The sequence below is a fragment of the Aythya fuligula genome, chromosome 15, assembly GCF_009819795.1.
Source record: "Aythya fuligula isolate bAytFul2 chromosome 15, bAytFul2.pri, whole genome shotgun sequence".
Taxonomy (NCBI): Eukaryota; Metazoa; Chordata; class Aves; order Anseriformes; family Anatidae; genus Aythya; species Aythya fuligula.
The window spans coordinates 10,648,270-10,668,975 of NC_045573.1; the positions used below are offsets into that span (position 1 = coordinate 10,648,270).

Genomic DNA, 20,706 nt, shown 5'->3' on the forward strand with positions numbered 1-20,706 from the left:
TACACACCCCAAAAAAAATCCCTGATCCTGTGGAAACATCTTCTAAACAGACCTGGCAGATCATGCTTCAGCAGGTGTCCTCAGAGTACCAACAAGCAGCAACGTTATCTTTGTGTATAAAAACTGCTGTGAAAAAAGCGTTGTGTATAAACATGTGGCCTGCTCTCATCGTCTTCATAACACCTTCATCCACCTACAGAAAAGCCAGTAAAGGCCACAGGTGACAACTGCCAGTTTCTGTACTTTCCCTTCATATCCATACCTATGAGCAGACAAAGGTTAACTCATCTTCCCTTCACCTTTCTCAGCCACATGGATGGCCCCAAGGTAGAGCCCACTCTTCAGGCACCAGTTCACCAGAGCAATAAGTGTAGGGGTCCCTTAAGCCCCTTAATCCCTTAAGCCCAAACCACTTCACTGTCAACATTTTTGCCTCAGTATTTTTCAAAGAAATTACCCTGTGATGAAATAAGCAGCAAGAGCTTCTTAGATGGCTAAACAGCTGGAACAAACAGGGAAAAAAATGGTATCAGACCCTGAACTGAGGTTATGCTTATTGGAAATAATGTTGAAAATGAGTGGTTGTGACATGAGAATTTGCTACATGTGACAGATAGCAATGTATGGTGAGAATAAAACTTACAGCACCATGAGGGATGGCAGGGTTTCATGAGTGCCTAGCAGGGAGCAAAGGTAGAGAAAGGTAGGCTCAAGAAATGGGAAAAGAAACAGAAAGAAGGACAAAAAGATGTGCAAATCATGTGGCCGGGGCTGTTCAGGCCAGGGCTGGCCTGTTGCCAGTCTCGTGGTTCATCCCCACAGCTGAAGCAAGATGCTGACTATGTCACACAGGGCAAACCTGTCTCTGTGGCCATGAAGGCCAGGGTGGGTAGCAACTGGAGTGCTTACCTTGGCTAGCAGGAGAATATCAGGAAGGATTTATCAAGCAGCCCAGCATTACCATGTCTGTGGCTATTTCAGGCCTGATGACACCGTTTTCTTCCGGATATCTCGTCATCATGTTAAGGAAGGAAATCTCAAAAGATGAAGAAAAATTCCTGCTAAATACAGATAACAGCTCTAGCTGTTTTACATATACCGCAGTTATGGCTCTCACTGCCAAGACAAGTCATTTAACACCTGGGTAGCAGACCTGTGGTAGGTAGCAGGGCAGGGGAAGGCATTGCATCCTTGCAAGGCTGCATCAGACCACCAGGTAGCAACAAAGCACCGCGAAAACAGTGAAAGCGACGGCCCCAGCTCCGGCTGCTCCCATCCAGGCAGTTATGGCTCCACAGCCTCCCTGCCTCCGCACCTGCTTCCTGGCCAGATCCCCACTTTCGTGCTGCAGCGGGGTTGCTTGTTTCATTCCTAGCAATACTAGGACCTATTGATTATTGTTAATAACGATCAGGTTGGTAGGGCTGAATTAGTAGCAGATTGTAGGGTATGAAGTTCTGTGCGCTAGCTCAGGGTTGATAGTCAGGTTGCGGCTAATAGATGGGGAAAAGCCTAGTTGCAAATACTTCGTACAACGAGTCCCAGGCAAGAGGACTGGGAAGCAAAGAGGAGGAGGTGGCATGCATGGCCTAACCCGATTAGTGCTGGAAGGCCCAGCCAGTTCTGCTGCCAGGCTGAGCTGGGAGGATGCAGGGGAAGGCAAGCAGTGACTGACTGAGCTGGCAGCGGGTGGCAGGGCGCAATGGCCAGGTGAGCAGGAGAGTTGGTGTTCAACCGAGCATGCCTACCGGTTCTCTTCTAAACACATCTCCAGATGGCTTTGCCCAGCGCTCATATTTTTGAAATAGCTCCCCCTTACCGAAGTCTCGGTGATAAAGCTGGGTTAGTGAGCTCCTGTGCTTTCCATCTGTCCTTATTTTATTCCCCATTGGCTGGGATGAGTTCAGTGTCTTGGTTTCTAGTGTGCCCCAAAAGGGTGTTTCCATACAGGAAACCGATCTGTTGCTTGTCCAATCCATGAGCAGCCTTTGCACCTCTCCTATCTCTTTTCCCCCTGACTTTGTTGCATTACTGCAGTATTGGCAATTATTTAAGGAAACAGGAAAGCAGGGAAAGAAAAGGCTTGTTAATTTGAATGAGAATGCCTTTAAAACATTATTGTAATAGATATTTTCAGCATATTAAACATAGTGCATATGTTTCTTTCCCACTTGCAATAACAGATTTTATGACCTTCCTCACTGCCAATAAAGTGGTTAAACAGTTGTACCAAAATGCCTAGACAATATTAAACAAAAGAGACATGGAATACTATTACAACAGGGAGACAGAAAGGAAATGTTTAAGTGCTGGTGCAATCTTAGCAAGACAACATTTACATCAGGATATTCCTGTTTGTGTCTGTGGAGACTTGAAACAAATTTTGAGATGCTGATTGAAAGTACCTGGAAAGTTTCCAACTTTGAAGTACGTGCTGCATTTTGCCAAGCCTGAAAATTAAGGAATAGAACAAGAGCAATTATTTTGCCATCCGTACACCCAGTAACATGGTGACATTGCTGAAGGGAGCTGCCATCAGTCAATCCTTTTAGTTCATTCCCATGCATTGAAAGAGTTAATCGTGCCGTAGCAGTCATGGCAACGGCTGTCTTTGATAACTGATCTTGCTCCCACGACCATGCATTGCAAAGGCAGGATCAGAAAACTAATTGCAGGAAAGAGCAATGTGTTCTAATGAACTTTGCTCTGTCTTTCCCTTGGTGTGGTGGTAAGTGGCTCCATTTCTTTCTAAATTCACTTCTTTGTTACTTTCATCAAAAGATGTTGCATGAAAATAAAGTACAAACCTGCATCACCTTTTTAGTCTGTTTTTTGTTTGTTTGTTTTTGTTTTTTCTAGGCTGCTTATAACCGGCGGGATGTAATTCCTAAACACAATGTTTTCCTGCGGACTTTGAAAAAGCAGAACAGAAGGAATGTTGATAAGACCTGTTTTCAAAGAAAAAATATTTAGTCTGTTGAATGCAGACCAGCATAGATACTGTTGAATACATGAACTTTTAAAAAAGGGGTTACATGTTATAACTCAACTGACAAGAAAGCAAGAAACTTGATTATCTGTTCCATAACACTAACTGGCTGGAATATAACTTAATTTTTCCTGTGAAGTATATTTCCTTGGAAGTATATTACTGTTGGCAGTTTTTAAGGGCTGCTGATGTTAATATGCTGTCCAGCATTTCACTCTTCAATTGAATTGAGATCTATAACTTGATAAATTACCATTTCAAGTATTTTCTGTATAACTAAAGTATGATTTTTTCTCTTTAAAAGTTATATTTTTTTTCTTAAAAAATCAAAAACTATCCAAAAGCACTACTTTGACTACAAATTGTTTTCAATTTTCTGTGAATGTGTTATGTATCCTAAGTGCTACAAAGATAATAAATATCTAAAGCACTGCAGATAAAGATGTTTACTCTTTAAAGAGCTCATGTAGAAGAAATTCTGTTGCTATCAGAATAACAAACTGCAGAAACATAAAATTACTCAGTTCAGATCTATTATGGTCTTCAATATAAACTGAACTATTAAAAATAAATAAATTACTAAATCAAAGTATAAAAGGACTTCGAAGATGGCAAGGTTAAGTGAAATTGCCCACATAAATACCACACATGGAGCCCTACTTTGGTTTCATTTATTGTATGGGCTATAATTTAGCTCTTGACACAGAAATAGCTGCTTCTGAGGAGTTAAAGTCCCTGACCCCACCCGGGACCCTGCAGGAGAACAGCAGAGCAGGGCCAGACGCAATGACTGGGGCCAGACCCCAGAAAGGGATAAAACCCCCCTTTTTCCCAGGGAGAAAGGGATGAAACCAGGCCCATCGGTGATAAACTAAGGGATGGTGTGCTAGAATCAGAGGGGCTGTGTGCTAGTGAGGTCCTTTGGTCTGCTCCACAAGGTGCTGTGTGCAGTGAGGCGCATTTGAAGTGCTTCTACACAAACACACGCAATAAAATGGATGAGCTAGAAGTCTTGGCCCAGTCCCACAGCTACAACATCATCAGCATAAGCGAAACCTGGTGGGATGAGTCCTGTGGCTGGTGTGCTGCAACAGATGGTTACAGGCTCTTCAGGAGGGACAGACAGGGTAGTAAGGGGGGGAGGACTGAGGTGGGGAGTGGCGATGTACGTGAAGCAGGGGCTGGACTGTGTGGAACTTCAAGTTGGCGATGGCAAAGTTGAGAGCCTCTGGGTAAGGCTTAAGGGATGAACAAATAAAGGGGATGTTGTTGTGGGAGTCTATTACAGACCACCAGGCCAGGATGACAATGCCAATGAATTATTCTTTGCAGAACTAAGAGATGCCTCGAGATCAACTCCCCTTGTCCTTATGGGGGACTTCACGTTGCCAGACGTTGCCAGATGTCAACTGGGATTACCACACGGCTGACATGAGCAATTCCAGGAGGTTCCTAAAGCACCTAGATGGTAACTTCTTGGTGCAGGTGCTCAGGGAGCCAACTAAGGTGCCCTCCTAGATCTGTTGCTGGAGAACAGAGACGGTCTTGTGGGGGATATGGCAATTGGCAGCCATCTCGGTCATAGTGAGCATCACTTCCAACTCTGAATATTCTGTGATTCTATGATAACAGTCAACCGCGATGAGCAAGGGCACTGCAGGACACGCTGCAGGATGGCTCACACAGCTTGTGTGCTGCAAGGGTGGCTATAAACTGTTCCAAAGGGATTGACAATGTCCCTGCTGAATAAGGAGAGATGCTGAGGCCCAAAACAGCTTTTACGGGATGTTGCAGTTGCCTCATGGGGACTGGGCAAATTTCCCAGGGCAGTGTGCTGAGTCTTAGTCACTTGACACCCTCACTGATGATTTCTTAAAGTAGCTAGCCCAAGAGTCAATAAGAAGAGAAACAACTTAGCTTTCTTGAACATTACACCAGAAAACATTTTTAACGTTACTGTTGATGAGTTCAGGAGATGTTCATATCCAAGAGATGATCACAATACACTTAGTATCAACATCTGTGTTAGCAATAAGGACAAAACATCAAATATTGTTGTGCTAATTTCAAGCAATGGTGGTATGGGAAAATTAGGCAGCTTATTAAAGAGAAGAGGTAAGGGGCATACAAACAGAAAATCTTAGCAAGTGGCTTAAGGCCTTTTTATAGACCCTTTAAGGCCTTTTTAAAGACACGGGGGCTTAAAAAAAATGCATTCTACTGTCAAGAAAGACTTTAGTAAGAACAGAGAAAACCTGGTATGCTGAAATAACAAGGTGAGGGAAGATACTACAAGCAACAGGGCACCCTTCAAAAACCTGAAGTTAAAAGAGAAAAAAAAGGAGGGATCACAATTTCTGTCTGATTAAAAGTAAATACACAATAAATCAGGACAAAAAGAATTTGAGATACAACTTCCTAAAAACATCTAAACTAATAATAAATCCTTTTCCAATTACATTAGAAATGGGATGCTTGCCAGGGAGTCTACAGGGCCAACAGATGAGCATGTTTCAAAGCAGATCTCAGAGAAGATAGAGCAATGGCAAAAGAATGAACTGAACTTGTAACAACTTTGTTTACTGTGAAGGATTTTATTAAGGCTCCCAAGCAAAGTCCTTATATCTGAAAGCATAAGATTACCTTTCACAAGTGGGTGTGCTTGGATTATTTGTTCATTAGGAAGAAAATTAGTAAATTACACAATCTGAATATTATTCAGCCTGGAGTTCCTGCCTGTGGATGGGAGATTAGAATACTAGCTGTGGTGCATCGGTCCCTATCCCAGGGTAATTTAAGCTGTGAGAGACCTCAGGAGGGCTCTAGTCCAACCTCCTGCTCATGGCAGGGCCAGCTCTGGTGTCAGACCAAGTTGCTCAGGGCATTATCCATTCTGGGCTTGGAAATCTTCAAAAATAGAGACTGCACAACCTCACTCAGCAACCTGTGCACCATCCTGATTAGTGAAAATAAATGGCTCCTTAAATTGTGATAGAAACTCTCTTATATTATTTTGGGCATAACACTGAACTTGCCAAGGCCCAGTAGTTTTGATATAGGTTGGAAGTTAGGTTGGAGTGTGGGGTTGGATTAAATGACTTCCAGAGATCCCCTCTAATTAAAAATATTCAACAATTCACATTTGGCAGAACTATTTTAATTGAGTATCTATATTAAATTATGCAGTCCATTTAGTTTAATGGAGTTAATATTAACATATGCAGAATAATAGACCTATGTGAAACCTGAACAGTATGGAGCCTCCAAGCAGAGCACATTGTGGAGGAAATGGGGATCTCTTCAAAGATGCAAGCACCATCAGAGGCCGAGTGGAGAGGTGACCTGTAGCCTGCTTGAGACGTTTCAGGAAACAGAACAAAAAGGACTTTTCCTCATCTAAAACTCAGTCAAGGAAAGGGTTCTAAAGAACTTACTCATGATCAGCTGTGAGCCTGCAAATACTACCTCAGGCTCCCAACCTAAGCAGACAGTCCTTATGCTACTGCTGAGCTTTTTCTCTCCTGCAAGTTCATTCCATTTAAATTCTATACATTCTATTTAAGTTCTATAGGTTTTATTACTACATATTGTGGTGTTCAAACCTACCTCCCACTTTTTATATGTATAACCCTTATCTGCTGTGCTTTCATTCTGTTAAATAGCATCCTGTTTGCCCTTCAGGTTGCTCATACATCTCATCCCTCCTGCCACTATCCAGACAGACTGATGGCTAATATTTTTCCACCTCTTTGCCAAGTCCTGGCCCTGACTCCCTCTTCTACCATCTGGTGCAACTTCATTGTTAATTTTGATATTGTTATCATACTGCTAAATTTGGTACTTTAAATGTAGCACAAAACTAAACCAGTTTAGTAGATGCCTCTCACCATCACTGAGTGTCTTGTTGGGATAGTCTCATGCAAGCCTTCTCAGCTTCTCACATTATTTGTGCAATTTGGCATTTTCATAGCCACTACTGCACAGTTGTTCATTTTTCTTCCAGTGCACTGTGATATATTGTCGCCTGCCAGGCACAAGTCTTCTGGTCACCAGCCTGTTGTCCCTCTATTGACCTGTTCTCTTCCACTTGAAACAGTTGAGCATCTAGCTTTGCCATGAAGACATATCTTTTCCACTCTGTTTTGCATTTGCTATCAATCTCTTGTTTTTATCCTGTGTTGCTTTACCTTCTCCCATCTTCCCAGAGGGAAAGACTTCTACAAAGATTGAGATTTGAAATGTTTTAAATCTTCTTGCTGTATGAATAAATTTGCCATGTTCTATAGCTTCTACCTCAATATAAACTGCAAGCAGTATTTTGCAAAATTCAGCTTCAGTTTCTAGAGCTAGCCTGACTGTCCTGCCTTCCTGTGGCTGCCAAACTTTGCATTAATGTTTAGGAAGACTACCCCACTTCCATTTGTCTCTGAGCCAGCAGCCCCAGGGCTGTTGATCCATTGGCTTGGAATTCTCCTTCATTTTCTATCTGAATCATGAGCCAGCAGTGACTTTGTCCTCTGTCATATATAGGATATGCCTAAATCATTTTAAAATCAAAAGAAGTGCCTGATTTTCATCAAAAACATTTTTGCCATCCATTTTGTTCCACCAGGAGAGCTGGTAGAATGGAGTTGATTTTTACACCTCCATGGCTTTGTTAAAACCGCACGTTCTCAGACCCATTTTCCTCCTCAGCAGAAGCACAGTACAGTACAGTCAAGAAGATGTATATATGATAGTACATTCCCGTCTTTACAGTGCACAGTGACAAACGGCAGACCAGCACACATTATAAATTTCAGATGCTTACATTTGGCCTGGAAGAGTGAATTTCTCTTGACTGACTCTAGAAAACCTACTTATATTTAAAAATCTGCAAGATACGTGACTGCCATAGACACATGAACCCCTGCCCGCACATGAGCCAAACCATAGCAGCTGGTCACTACTGAGCTTACAGACCACCACAGACAGGGCATGAGTCAGGTCAGCTTGGATTCTATTGAAGCTGCATTCTCTTGCACTTACCACGGTCTGAGGGCACACACAACTACCACAGCTCTGTAGGCATGGAGAAATGGCTGTCTCTGATCCCTCAGAAGACAAACCATATTTTTAAATGTTTTCCTTTAGAATATTATGTACATCCCAACAACAATCTTGTTTTAAATTACAGTCTTTAACATCGCAAGCATTAAAATAGGGGTGCTACAGTGCTTCTTTATGAAAACTTATATAGCCAGCCCCTCCTGCTGACAAGCTTTTTGGCCTGGGTTACTCAAACCTGAATGAAGTTGAATGCTTGACAGTCTTTTTTTTTTTTTTTTCCCTTACTAGTGACCTTATCCTTATTGGAAAGTGCATTTGTAATGCTCAACTTTATTTTCTCTTCAGTAAAAATAAAAAATGAAAGCACCAAAATAATACAAAGAACTGGTTCTCGTTTGTTGACATCGTCTCTGACAGATATACTGGCCCCAGCAAAAAGCCACCCCTGTATAGCCAATATAAGTAGCCTTTCCTATTCCTCTCTGGTAAAGTCTATTTTCCCAACAGAGCGCAATTTCTGCAGGGAGAATATACAGAAACATGAAAACCAGGATACAGAACTTTTTCAAACAAATTTGCCTGGCCACCCCTTTCTGAGCTAAAATCACACTGCCAAATCATATTCTACCTCTTACAATGCATGGGCATATGGATGAATCCTATTTATGACAATAAAATACGTGGACATATGAATGAATAAGCAACATTATTCTTCACACAAACATCACCAAATGTACGTGGTTTACTCCTCTGCCTGGCAGAAACTGAAAACTACAGTCATTTAAATTCTGTCCATATTGATAATAAAAGGAAAAATATATTCAAATGAGAAAATGGAAGGGCAAGATGATACCTGTCAGGAGTTAAAATGTTATTTTCAGAGCCTGAGCCAAGCTATTTGTTTTGAGGAGTAAGTCAAATTTTCATTAAACCCAGCTTAGATTTGGTTGTTCAGCTACAAGGGCTGGGATGCAATGCTCGTAAGGTCTATATGATTTCAAAAGACTTTGCAGAACTATTGTAGGGTGAGTGTAACCCTAGTAATGTTGCCAAAAAAATGGAAGAGATGCAAATGAATTAATCTATAATTAGTGTTTTAGGCACCTCCAAAGGCATAGTGAGATATAAACTTTCTATGATGTATAAGCCAGATGTCTTGGCTATAAAAGAGCATGTTTGACTTTTCTCAGCACTGCTACATTTATTGTAGGTACTTTTGTTTTGGGGCAACCATTTTGCCAGGCCAAGGAGTCTATGAATATTGAAAAACTTACAATCTGCCAGTAAGGCTTTGATGTGCAAAAATGCTTCTTTAATTTTAGCAATAAAGAACATAAATTCTGCTTCTAGAGTTCCACTTAAGTGAATCTGTAACTTCTTGTAAGCATTTAAATGTCTGAGCAAAGTTAGCATTGGAAAAAGTAACAAATATTAATTAAACTTTCACCTTAAACCAACCCAACAGTCAGCATCTTGCTTGTGAGGAAATTCACAATTGTAATTTACTGACTGAAAAATTTCTAATTCAGGGTCAGAAATGGATACCAAGGTTCCTTGTAGCAAGAATGAAAGTTTTATCTGGGTAGCAAGCATCGTTTATGTTAGAAATATTCCTTCTGTGAATGGGGAAAAGTTTCCTATTTACCCATCAAATATGATATCAAAATAACTGTATAGAGCAAAGCAATTTAACAAAAGGCACATCACAAGAAAGGGAGGGATATAAAACTACTTGGTGTGATGCAGGTGTGCATCTTTGCACTGATTTGTTCTGGAGGAGTCAACCCTGGTCAGCAGCTTGGACTGCCAAGTGCAACCACATCCAATCCCTTTCTGGGAGGCAACTGTTGGGATCAGCTTTCAACTCTACTCAGTGCTATAACAAAAGCACTTGTAAGAGAGAATCACTACAGCTGCACTGGCACTGCTGTGTTGAAACTCCACTTGTACCACCCACAAAACCACAACCTGAGTTTTCACAGCCTGTTTTCTGCCAAACTGCTCAGTAATCTGAAAGCAGACCCCTTTATACAGGGAATACAGAAGCCACAGCCCTCAAAGTGTGTATACAGGAGCATACTCTCCAGCATGCTCCTACATGGCACCTAGATACCCTGATCTGTGAGCAGATGCTGATATGTGTGTCCTGTTTTCACCAAATACAGCCTAATATGCATTGCTGCGTCTTTATGTGTGCTTTCTTTGTGCATAACCAACCTATTCAAAACCTGAGTCACAAGCAGAGGTACCTATGAAAGGGCAAGCAGGATGTGCTACCACCTTTGAGCAGTCAAATGCAGTGAACAGCACGGATATGGGAGACATCATATGTACTCTTTTCAAGTGGAAAGACAATAAGCTTCCCACAGGAGAAGCATCTTTATAAAAATCACTAATCTAATGAGTCATCTGAAGTAAAAATTACCTGGACACAGAAGCTGGGTTACAATGGCATTATGGGTCACTACAATATAATCAAGATGAGAATTGTTTGGCCAGTGAAGGATGGAGAAGCATGAAGGAAAGAGATTGCTCCTGAGTTAGGCCTCATACTTTGCAAGAGTTCCTAAACAAAAATAACATTTTGCAGTCCATAGCACCATACAATCACACCTTCTGAGTGAACACATCATCCACCAAAGAAAGAGGATGGGAAGTATTGTCTAATCTCTGACCTCTAAGGTATCTCTGGAGAGAAAACTGTCAAAATATCCCATATGATGATGGTCCTCTTCTCACGAGACCACATTTTTTTCAGAAGAAAGAGTGCCTATAGATCTAGTCTTTGAGTGGCACAGACCTGGTGTTTAAGAAAGAATGAGCAACACTGAAAGCTTTTCAAAATATCAAACCAAGCCACTCTGAAAGTGACACTTAGGAATGTGTTGTCAGACCAGTGACACTGGATCAAGGAAATTGTAACTGGAAAACAGTAAAACAAACTGTTGATTCTGATGTATGTTTTTTATGAGACCTTTCTGTCAGGACTGCTAAGGTCTTTGCTACATGCTATCAGAAATGATTTTTTTACCTGCTCAGCTTAGGAACAGGAAAATTTTCTTTAGAAACCTTGTTGTGCTCAACTCAATACCCCCATGTACATGAGATGCATCCTTAGTAAAGTAAGAAGTCGAACTGAAGAACAAGATTTCACATGGTATCAATATTCAGCCCACCTGCACGTATACCATTGTGGGATGTGGGACTTTCCATTTACTGACTGCTAAATTTGTGTTTAAAAAAAAAAAAAAGGCAGTATTTTCTCTTAGCATCATCTCTTAGATCGACGGAATTATATAGCTCAGCCTATAGGCTTTGAGAGCTAAGCACATCATTGCTGAACACAGACTATTTTGGGTCAGGTGGGTACTGAACAAAAAGACAAAAATGAGGTAAAAGGAGCAAAAGGTAGCCTAGATATGAAATGGAAGAATGAGAAAATATGCATAGTTGATGGCATACGTAGTAGTGATCTGGGGGAAGAATGTAGAGTACTTTCATCCCAACATTCTTCTCCAAATTTATATTTATATAAATATATTTAATTTATATATATATATATACACACACACACACACATATATATATATATAAGTCAATCCTATTGATTGACTACGGTGAAGAAAAAAAATGCCATTTTGCTGGACAAAGTGTGGACAAGGGTACAATACTGGAGAGGACCAACAATTCATTTCAGCCACAGTAAGAGAACGAGGAAAGGATGAGTTATGCTGATAAATAGGCTAAAGAAAGAAAATATAGACTAGAAAAGGAGATTCTGAACCAGAGGAGAAAAGATGAACTACTAGGAGGGGTCCATTCCAAGGTGGAAAGAAGAACTGGGAAGCCCAGTCCAGTGGCTGCTTAAAAAAACATTACTAATAAAAGAGAAAGCCCAGAAGGACAGGCCTGTAAGAAATGACAATATGAAGACAAACTACATTTTTTTTTTTTTAAAAAACTGTTGATTTAAAACTAGCATATTATCCCATGTAGTTGACACTACTGGTATAAAGTAAACAAACTATGCACAACAAACCCCCCATCATCACTAGGGAACCCAAGTCCTCTCATTTTACTGAATGCTGCTTCTGTTTCCTACTAGTGAAAAACAGAGCCTGATTGAAAGAGTTCCTTTGCAAATACTATCATTATTTTAAGTCCTCTGGGAAATTCTTTTTATGCTCAAGTAAATACTGAATAATAACAATTTGCACTGATTTCATAAGAAATAGTAAAGGAAAAGGGGGATAGCTGTAACTCAGGAAGGTAGTTTTTCTCACATAATCAGAGAAGAGCTATTGCTGCAAAAATATTTTTAAAGTTCTTATAGCTAAAATACAAAAACTACTTCTCTATAGTGTTCAAACCCTTCTGCTTTACTATGAAAGATAATACCACACAAATACAAGTTAATCCAGGCATCTGAACTGCTTTCTGTAACATTTCCATTACCCTTTCCATTTTTATACGCACCAAATCTGATAAACAGAGATTATATAAAGAGAAATCTTTGGAGCTTTATAGCATGAGTATAGCAGAGACTAGTTTCCTCTTAAAAAAAAAAAAAAAAAAGTAATCCCAACGCATACATACAGTCTGGTCTAATTAAAAAAAAAAAAAAAAAAAAAAAAAAAAAAAAGCTGACTTCTGACTTTTGTTAGTAAAGAGAAAAAAAAAATCATGTTAAAAGATTCTTTGACTTTAACTTTACTTTGTGCTAAATATCTTTAAATGCTTAAGATTTTAAAAGCTCTGTATCACAAATCGAAAAGAAAAAAAGAAAAGAAAAGAAAAGAAAAGAAAAGAAAAGAAAAGAAAAGAAAAGAAAAGAAAAGAAAAGAAAAGAAAAGAAAAGAAAAGAAAAGAAAAGAAAAGAAAAGAAAAGAAAAGAAAAGAAAAGAAAAGAAAAAGAAATCTCTGCTTTATTTTGCTTTTTTTTCCTATACTGACACTATGTTTGTTCTTGACAGACCTGTCTGCGCAAAGAACAACAATAAAGAAAGTAACAAAGAACTGAAATAGAAATCTCTGTTAGGATTAGGAGTAAAAACAAAATCTCAAAAGTATTTAAAACAAAATTATCACAGACAAAAAATTGGATGCTCATCTCCCTGGGGGATGGGCACCAAAGAGTGTCCAGAAGTTGATGCCAGGACCAGAAAACACAAGTTACAGAGCAGTAAACAGAGGGGATTGGTGAGAAAAGACCTGTAAAACTAACCTGTATTCACATTTGGAAAAGTGTGATGAGTTAGGTGGTGGCAACCACTTGAAAAATAATCTTGAATAACACTAGCTATCTTGTGAAGACATGCTGTCAAAGTTTAAAGCGCACTGTTTATTTCTCTCAGCAGGTAGATGAGCCTTTGAACACGGAAACATCTATATGCATTTCTAAATGAAATGTCCTTCAGTATAGAAGTAACTGAAATAATAATCCTGTGCTCATCTAAATAGCTATCATCTGTATTTCTTGCATGCCATTAAAACCAGCTAAGTAATGTTGATCATCTGGCTGCAAGATGAAATGATGAAAGGACTGGAACATGGAGTTGTATGGTGCAATTCCTACTGCAGAAGGAGGACTGCATACAGGAGCACTCCTCTAGCACAGGCCACTGGAAAAAATCTGGTGTTGAGGTAGTAGTAGATGACATTGTATACAGGCAAGGGAGGGCAAAATGAAGGCCCACCCCTGCTCTGCCAAGCCATTCTATTAACCTTGCAAGTATTCTCACGAAGCTGCATTTTCTAAGAACTTCCTAGCTTACTTTTAAAAGAAAAAGTGTGAAAGGAGAAACTTAACCTGGTCCTTCCTGTCTTTCTTCAAGGAGCTGGAGCAGCTACCACCATATTCCATTCTGAGGGCGTTAAGGCACAGGACAAGCTTTGAATGTTGAGTCAGTGTGCTGACTGAGACGTACATGGTGCGATGAGAGTATTGGCACCTCTCTTGGTGTAAGCCTGTGTGGCAGCACAGCTATTTCCAGGGCTTGCTTTAGTCCATCTGCTACAACTGCTCTAAGAGTCTACAAACATCCCCACGGGCCTTACAGGGTGTCCAAACAAGGCTGGCAGGAAGGGCAGGAAGTCTCACTCAGTCCAAGGCCTAGCTGGTATATGCAGTTTCCTCCCTGCATAAAATTACACTCATCAGCAAGGGCTGCAGAGCCATTATGGGACAAATGTGGCCAACCTCAGCACTTGGATACAAGGGCTGTACCTTGTGTCCACAACAGGCCTGTGTACAGATGGCACTACCACCATCACTGGGTGCCCTGGTCTCTTCACAGCACCCAGCATTCAACTGGTAGCTCTCAGCAACTGGGGAATGAGGTTGTCTGCTCTGAGTCAGGCAGCCAACAGGACAGGACAACATCTCTTTGGAAAGGGGATATGACACAGTGCTTCCCACCACCTGGCAAGTAAGGCCTGGGTTTGCTCAAATTAGTTCTTGCTGCCTGCACAAACCAGAAATGTCCTGCGGACCCACTGCAAACAACTGTGAGTGCTCTGTGTGGAGATAATAGCCTGTGAAAGGGGCTCCACCCGCTATTGTGAAGGACACAAGTTCTGCTCACTACAGACATTCAAACCTGAACTCTGAGGCTTTGCTGACTTGCACTGCAAACCCCTGAAGACAGAGAATTACACAAGGATACTCACAGCAGAATCAACCCTTCAGTTTGCTGCTCATTAGCCCAGAGAAGAAAAGCTGAAGTGCTGCTCCATCCCTCCTCCTCTGGTCAAATCCCTACCCTCTGGTATGTAGACAATGCATTTCTCAGCTACAGATGATGATCCTTTTTGGAATTAAGACGTGACGCTCCCCCTCATCTAGCTCGGCTGTCAGCACGATGCAGTTGTCCCCGAGGTCTGCCGAGGAGCACGGCAGCTCCGCAGCCGTCCCTGCTGACTGGCTTCTGACGAGTTTTTTCCTGCCTCATCATACTACAAGCAGAGTACAGCGAGTCCTGCAGCCTGCAGGTGTCTCCCAGCAGAGGAAGCTGCAGAGCCCCTGGGGATCATGTGTGGTCCCCGAGCAGATGTTGACTTGCTCTTGGTGCTCTTCGTGAGGCAGACCCTCTCTGATCCTGTCAGCGTGCTGAAGAACACCGACTACCAGAGGACGGCCGCACTCCCGCGCCTGCAGCTGCTCCTTTAACGTACAAAGGCAGGATTTCAAGTGAAGAGAAGAATGGGAGTCTGGCTGCAGCGTTTCCTTCACAGCTATAACAACAGATTGGAGGAAGCTGAGAGTTTTGGTGCCTGGAAAACTGGATTCTAAATCGTGAGAGGCTTTGAAACACCACCCCGCCCCCCAAATAAAACAAAAACCTTTGACTTCTCTCAGCAGGAGGGGGAGGGAGGGCGGATTTACCATGAAGACAAATCGAAGATGCAGAGCCCTGCTAGCAGTGAGTCTGAATCTGATGGCTCTCCTCTTCTCCACAACAGCTTTTATCACAACCCACTGGTGTGAGGGCACGCAGAGGGTCCCCAAGCCGAGCTGTGGGAAGGAGAAGAAGACAAACTGCCTCAACTACAGTGGGAATGAGACTGCCAATGAGACAAACCAGAATGTGGTTCACTACAGCTGGGAGACAGGAGATGACCGCTTCCTTTTCAGGTATTTCCACACTGGGATCTGGTACTCCTGTGAGGAGAATATCAATGCTTCTGGTAAGTGTAAAACAACTTCCTTCCAGCTTGTGTTGCTTTGTGTTTGGCTCGGCGTAATAGACAAGCTGTTCTATGCTGTATCTTAATGCAGATTTGCCCTGCACACAGAGGCAGAAATTTAACATTTTTTTTGTTTTTGTTGTTAAAACACAACCTGTTTCCAGTGAGAAAAGATTTGCTTGTTTACCTGATGGCTGATGTGGGGTCTGTGCTCTAAAGCCGGCTGAACCTCTGATAAGCAATATGTGTTCCCCCTCATTGGGCACTGCAGCCAGAGACTGGCCAGTGTTTCTCTTCTGAGAGCGGCTCCATGGAGCGCACAAAAGGCAGCGGCTCTTAGTTGTTATGGAGATTCTGACATTTCCCCCATCTAATTGCAGTTGTCCCCTAAATAACCCAAAGGGCAGTGGTCTGAATGACAGTGAAAGCACAAAGCTTACTGTTTTTATCAGGCTGTTGCCCAGACTTCCTCTTTTCTAGCATCCATAAGTAAATGAGTACTCACAAATCCTTCCTGGTGGCTGGATTGTATATTATATATTATATATATATATAGAAGTAGAGTAGAGTAAAGGTAGTTAAAGGACAGAACTGAGCACAAGAAAGCTTATTCCTGTTCCCTGCTCAACCATTCACTTACTCAGAACCACAAGAGGAGACATCTCTTCAGCTATTCAGTAAAATCATTAGAAAGAAATCTGTTTCTGTACCCTGGAATTCACCAACAAATGAACCACTGGAGGATGGGTGGAAGGCAGACCCTACTCCCAGAGCTGTCTGGTAGAGCTAGCATCCAAGCTCTGGTTTGGAAGAGCTTTGCTGCCATTGTCTAAGGAGTAGATTGGGAGGTTGGTCGTTCACCACGATTTGGATAGAAGAACAGCTAATCATCCTATGTGTCTCCTAAGAGACACAAACCTCCCTGATACTGGGAAGTTTATGGGATCTGGTAAAACCCTGTATAAGTGTGTACTATGAAGTGGGACAAACTTTGTGAGCATCTCACAGTCCATTTCAAAGTAACACTCTGGACATTAGAAAAAAGATTACTTTTGGAAATATTCTCAGGCCATAGCAGACTTAAGTGAGCAGCTTAAGACCCTCCAACATTTTGAGCATCTTAGCTGGGATTGGCACCATCAAACATGCCTAAGTTTCTGGCAGACGTTACAAGCTTTCCAAGCCAAGCTTTATGTTCAGGATAACTTGTAATTCTGTGACTCTAGCCCATTCAGAAAACTGAATTATCTTTGTGTGAAGAGAAATACAGTGCTCTATTCTGTACTGAGTACACAAAGCTGTGCTGTAGTGAGTGATTTTAGGAGGTAGCTGAAAGCCAGCTTTAGAAAGTTATGGTGAAACCAGGAGAAAGAAGGTTGTTTCTCCGCTCTAGCACACCACTACAGCCAGCCACATGTATGTTTCCTCTTATTTAAAACACTAACTTGCTGAAAAAGAACATTTCAATTAGCAGACCAAGAATGACTAAACTTTAGAACTCAATCAGATATAGGGATATATTGGCTTGGACAGACAATTGCTTTGTTCAGGATTTATAATAGTGGAGTTTTGTTGGTTTGTTTGTTTGCTTTCTGGTAAGGACAGGAACAGTAGAATGGACACAGATTTAAATTTGATCCCCAGAATGTCAACATAAACCAACCAGTCTTAGTCCAAACTTTCAGGTTTCTAGTACCTATGTACTCTAGTACATTGTCATGGCCTTTTGCAGCCTGATTGGCAGTCATTTCATCTAAGCTCCAGGGTAGTAAGGCCACCAGCCAGCCCCAGTCCAACAGCACTGTCGTCATTGCTTATACATACAACTCCTCTGCTCTATACACCTATGTGTAATCAGTTCCATAGGCTGGTCATGCTGCCCACAACATGCTTACAGACCACACTTGTATCATATGGTCATATGGTCACTGTGTTGTTATTAAACGCGTAAGGATGCCAAGAGAATGTCAAGAAAATACCACTTAGCACACAGACGGCAGTGTATTAAATCAGTCAAAATCACTAGCTTAAATGGACTTCATACTTTCAATAACACTTTTCTTAAAGTTTTACCAATAGCATACTGAAAATGACTGCATAAGAAAGTTAGCCTCAGTACTGTCATTAGATGCTCCTTAGTCTTCCATTGCTATAAGTTACTGACTCCATAAAATGTCAGCATCTTCAGAACACCCTTTGTCCAGTTCGCAGTAATATGTCCAATTCTCACTCAATCCACATACTGAATGTACCATCACCAACACATTGTATTTAGCCAGGTGCTGTTCCTAACAGGTCTTGTAAATTTGCCACACTGCTACCACTGTTATTCTGTGTCTTGGAGACCCTTCACTCTGGGTATCAATACCACACATTCCATACACAAAGCACGGCTTGAAGGATTCACACATGACATTCCCATAAACATACTGTTTGCTGAACACTCTTCTTTTAGCCCCACCTGATGTCAACAACAACCTTCATCTAGGCCCAGTCCTTTCAGCAACCAGCTCTGTCCTTTCAGCTTCTCAGCTCTGTCAGCAGTACACATGGGCACAAACAATGGTCAGTGCCATTCCTATAGTTCTTCACGTATCCCTGATTCCTTGCTGCAGATGTCTGAAACAAAGCAACATGAATCCCACCTGCAATTCCAATAATGCTCTGTGTTGTTGTGATGTTATCAAAACAAAAAACAAAACAAAAAAAAATTTGAGTGTCTTCCCTTCCCACTGCTTATCTGAGAAGTCCATTAAGATTACAGGTGTAGAGGTGCAAAACCATGCCATACGCTGTCTGTACAGAGGCTAGCAAAGCATGCTTTCGTCATGGTGCAGGTTTGTAGGTTTCACTAACATCTCTAACAGAGATGTAATGTTGTGATTATTTCTGAAATATTTTGTGAACCTAAAGTTTGCTTTTTATCCAGCATGCTTAGGACTGCTGAAGTATCTGAAAAACATTTTGCAAATGAAAAATGAAATTGTGAATCCTGGGAAAAAAAGGGATTCAAACATATATATTCTATTTGTGTGTATGTCCTCCAACTATTTAGCACAATTTCTGACTGAAAAGTATGCTGAATCCCAGTCTAGTTAAAAGAGGATGGAGGTTCTCCCTTTCAGAGTGGGTTCAATGCTTTGGATCCCAGGCAGGTGGATGTACCTTCCGTAAGAGCGATACGTCTAATTTCCAGAAGGAGATCAAGCTAAAGCATACCCTATCAGCTGTATAGCTCATGCTTGTTACGAGTCCCATTCTGCACTTAGACGATCCACAGAGTGCTTGGTACCTCCTTCCAGGTTATGAATTCCTTACAGCCAGGTGACTCAGAGCTGAGCTCCCTATTGTTTTATTTTTTTATTAGTATGACCTCGAGTGCATATCTTATTTCACACCTGCTGTTTGGGTCTGTGCTTGTGTCAGTACTGGACACTTCACAGGCTAGTGATGTGCTAGTAGCAGCAGGGATAGGAAAGATTCAATGGTAAACTAACTGGTAGATTTTCTGACTAAAAAATGTAAATAACATAAAATAATTAACACATGAAGTAGCCAAGGTGGCATACCTTATCTTACTGAGAACTGGGAAGCAATAACATTTTTGCTCATTAGAGAATGTATTTGATTTTAATAGAAATAAAACATAACTCAGATCTTGTTTAAGTGGCTAATAAGCAGGCAATCTCAGTAATAACATCCACATTTCAGGCTGAAAAGCAGCATAAGTACAGCTGTCTAGGTGCCCTTTAAGAGTACTGTCCCATCAAATAAAATTGATCCTTTCCATGTTGCTTGTCATGCTCCACAGAAGCCAAGGAGATAAGGAATGAGTATACATAGGCTTGGTCTTATTCTTGGAATTAAATTTTGAGCACAAGGGGTCTATAACATTTTGCATTCTCTGTACTACCACATATTCATTAGCACTCTTTAAGGATTAAATGGTATAGTGGAACACAATATGTAAGGGTATATCAAAGTGGGCCACAAATAAGGACAATAAATGCACATTTGCAAGACCCAGAGAACTAGAGAGGTGTATCCTGCCGTCTTGAATAAATCTCTAACATGAAAAGACAAGAACTTGCCATACATTTTCACAGATCCATAGCAGTACTGTTTCACCCTTCTCTCCCCCATGATGTGATAATAAGCATACGTGACTCACTGTAGGCAGCTGTCCAGGGAGAGGAAAACACCTTGTGAATTTATAATTAAAAAGCAAGAGGAATTGGGAATTATTATTGGATTACGAGAAATGTAATATAATTGTCATTACTGAAACCTGGTGGTTTTATTCACATGACTGGAATGTAAAAATTGCAGGTTTCAAATTGTTTAGGAAGGAAAGAGTAGGTAAAAGAAATAAAGGAGGTAGCACTCTATATTGAAGATACAATTTCAAGTGATGGAGGGCCTGCATAATTTTCATCTGAGACTGTTGAAATAATTGGCACATGAAAATGCAGCTTTAGTAGCAAGAATCCTTATTAAATCTGCATATTTCTGTATTCAAAGAAGACTGGAAAAAATTATACAGGCCACTTGACCCAACCACATTAGGACAGGTTTTGAGGAAGTACTCAGTAGGCAACAAACTGGCTCTATCAAAGCTGCGCTTTTATCAAAGGTGGGCTTTTATCAAAGGTAGAACTTTTAACAAGATGAATACCTTCTTAGACAAGAGTAATGCATTACACCCAGTCTGCATGGATTTACATAAACTGTTTGATAGGATGTCCCACTGAAAATTCTTTACAGAACTAGAGACAGCAGAGAGAATCGTAACAGTGTGGTGATACATATAGACATACATGTACTTCCAGTGGAAAATGCCAAATATCCAAAGCATCTTCAGACTGGAAAGAAGCCACAAAGAAGAGAGCTATGATGGGGATCAACAGGGAAGGACAGAGTTAAATCTGTTTCCACTATTTGTGATCTTGAGGGTATAACAGACAAATATTCCTTCCTGAAGA

General features: G+C 41.1%; 1 protein-coding gene across 2 annotated transcripts in view; it reads left to right on the top strand.

Annotated features, from left to right (window-relative positions):
• The first annotated feature begins 15,081 nt into the window (after positions 1–15,081).
• The window catches only part of GSG1L (GSG1 like), a 63,087-nt gene continuing 57,462 nt past the window's right edge, over positions 15,082–20,706 (top strand). For both annotated transcript variants that reach the window (XM_032197284.1, XM_032197285.1), the window contains exon 1: positions 15,082–15,724. In XM_032197284.1, coding sequence (XP_032053175.1) covers positions 15,424–15,724 — 301 coding nt within the window. In that variant the 5' untranslated portion in view covers positions 15,082–15,423. The remainder of the gene's footprint in view (positions 15,725–20,706) is intronic.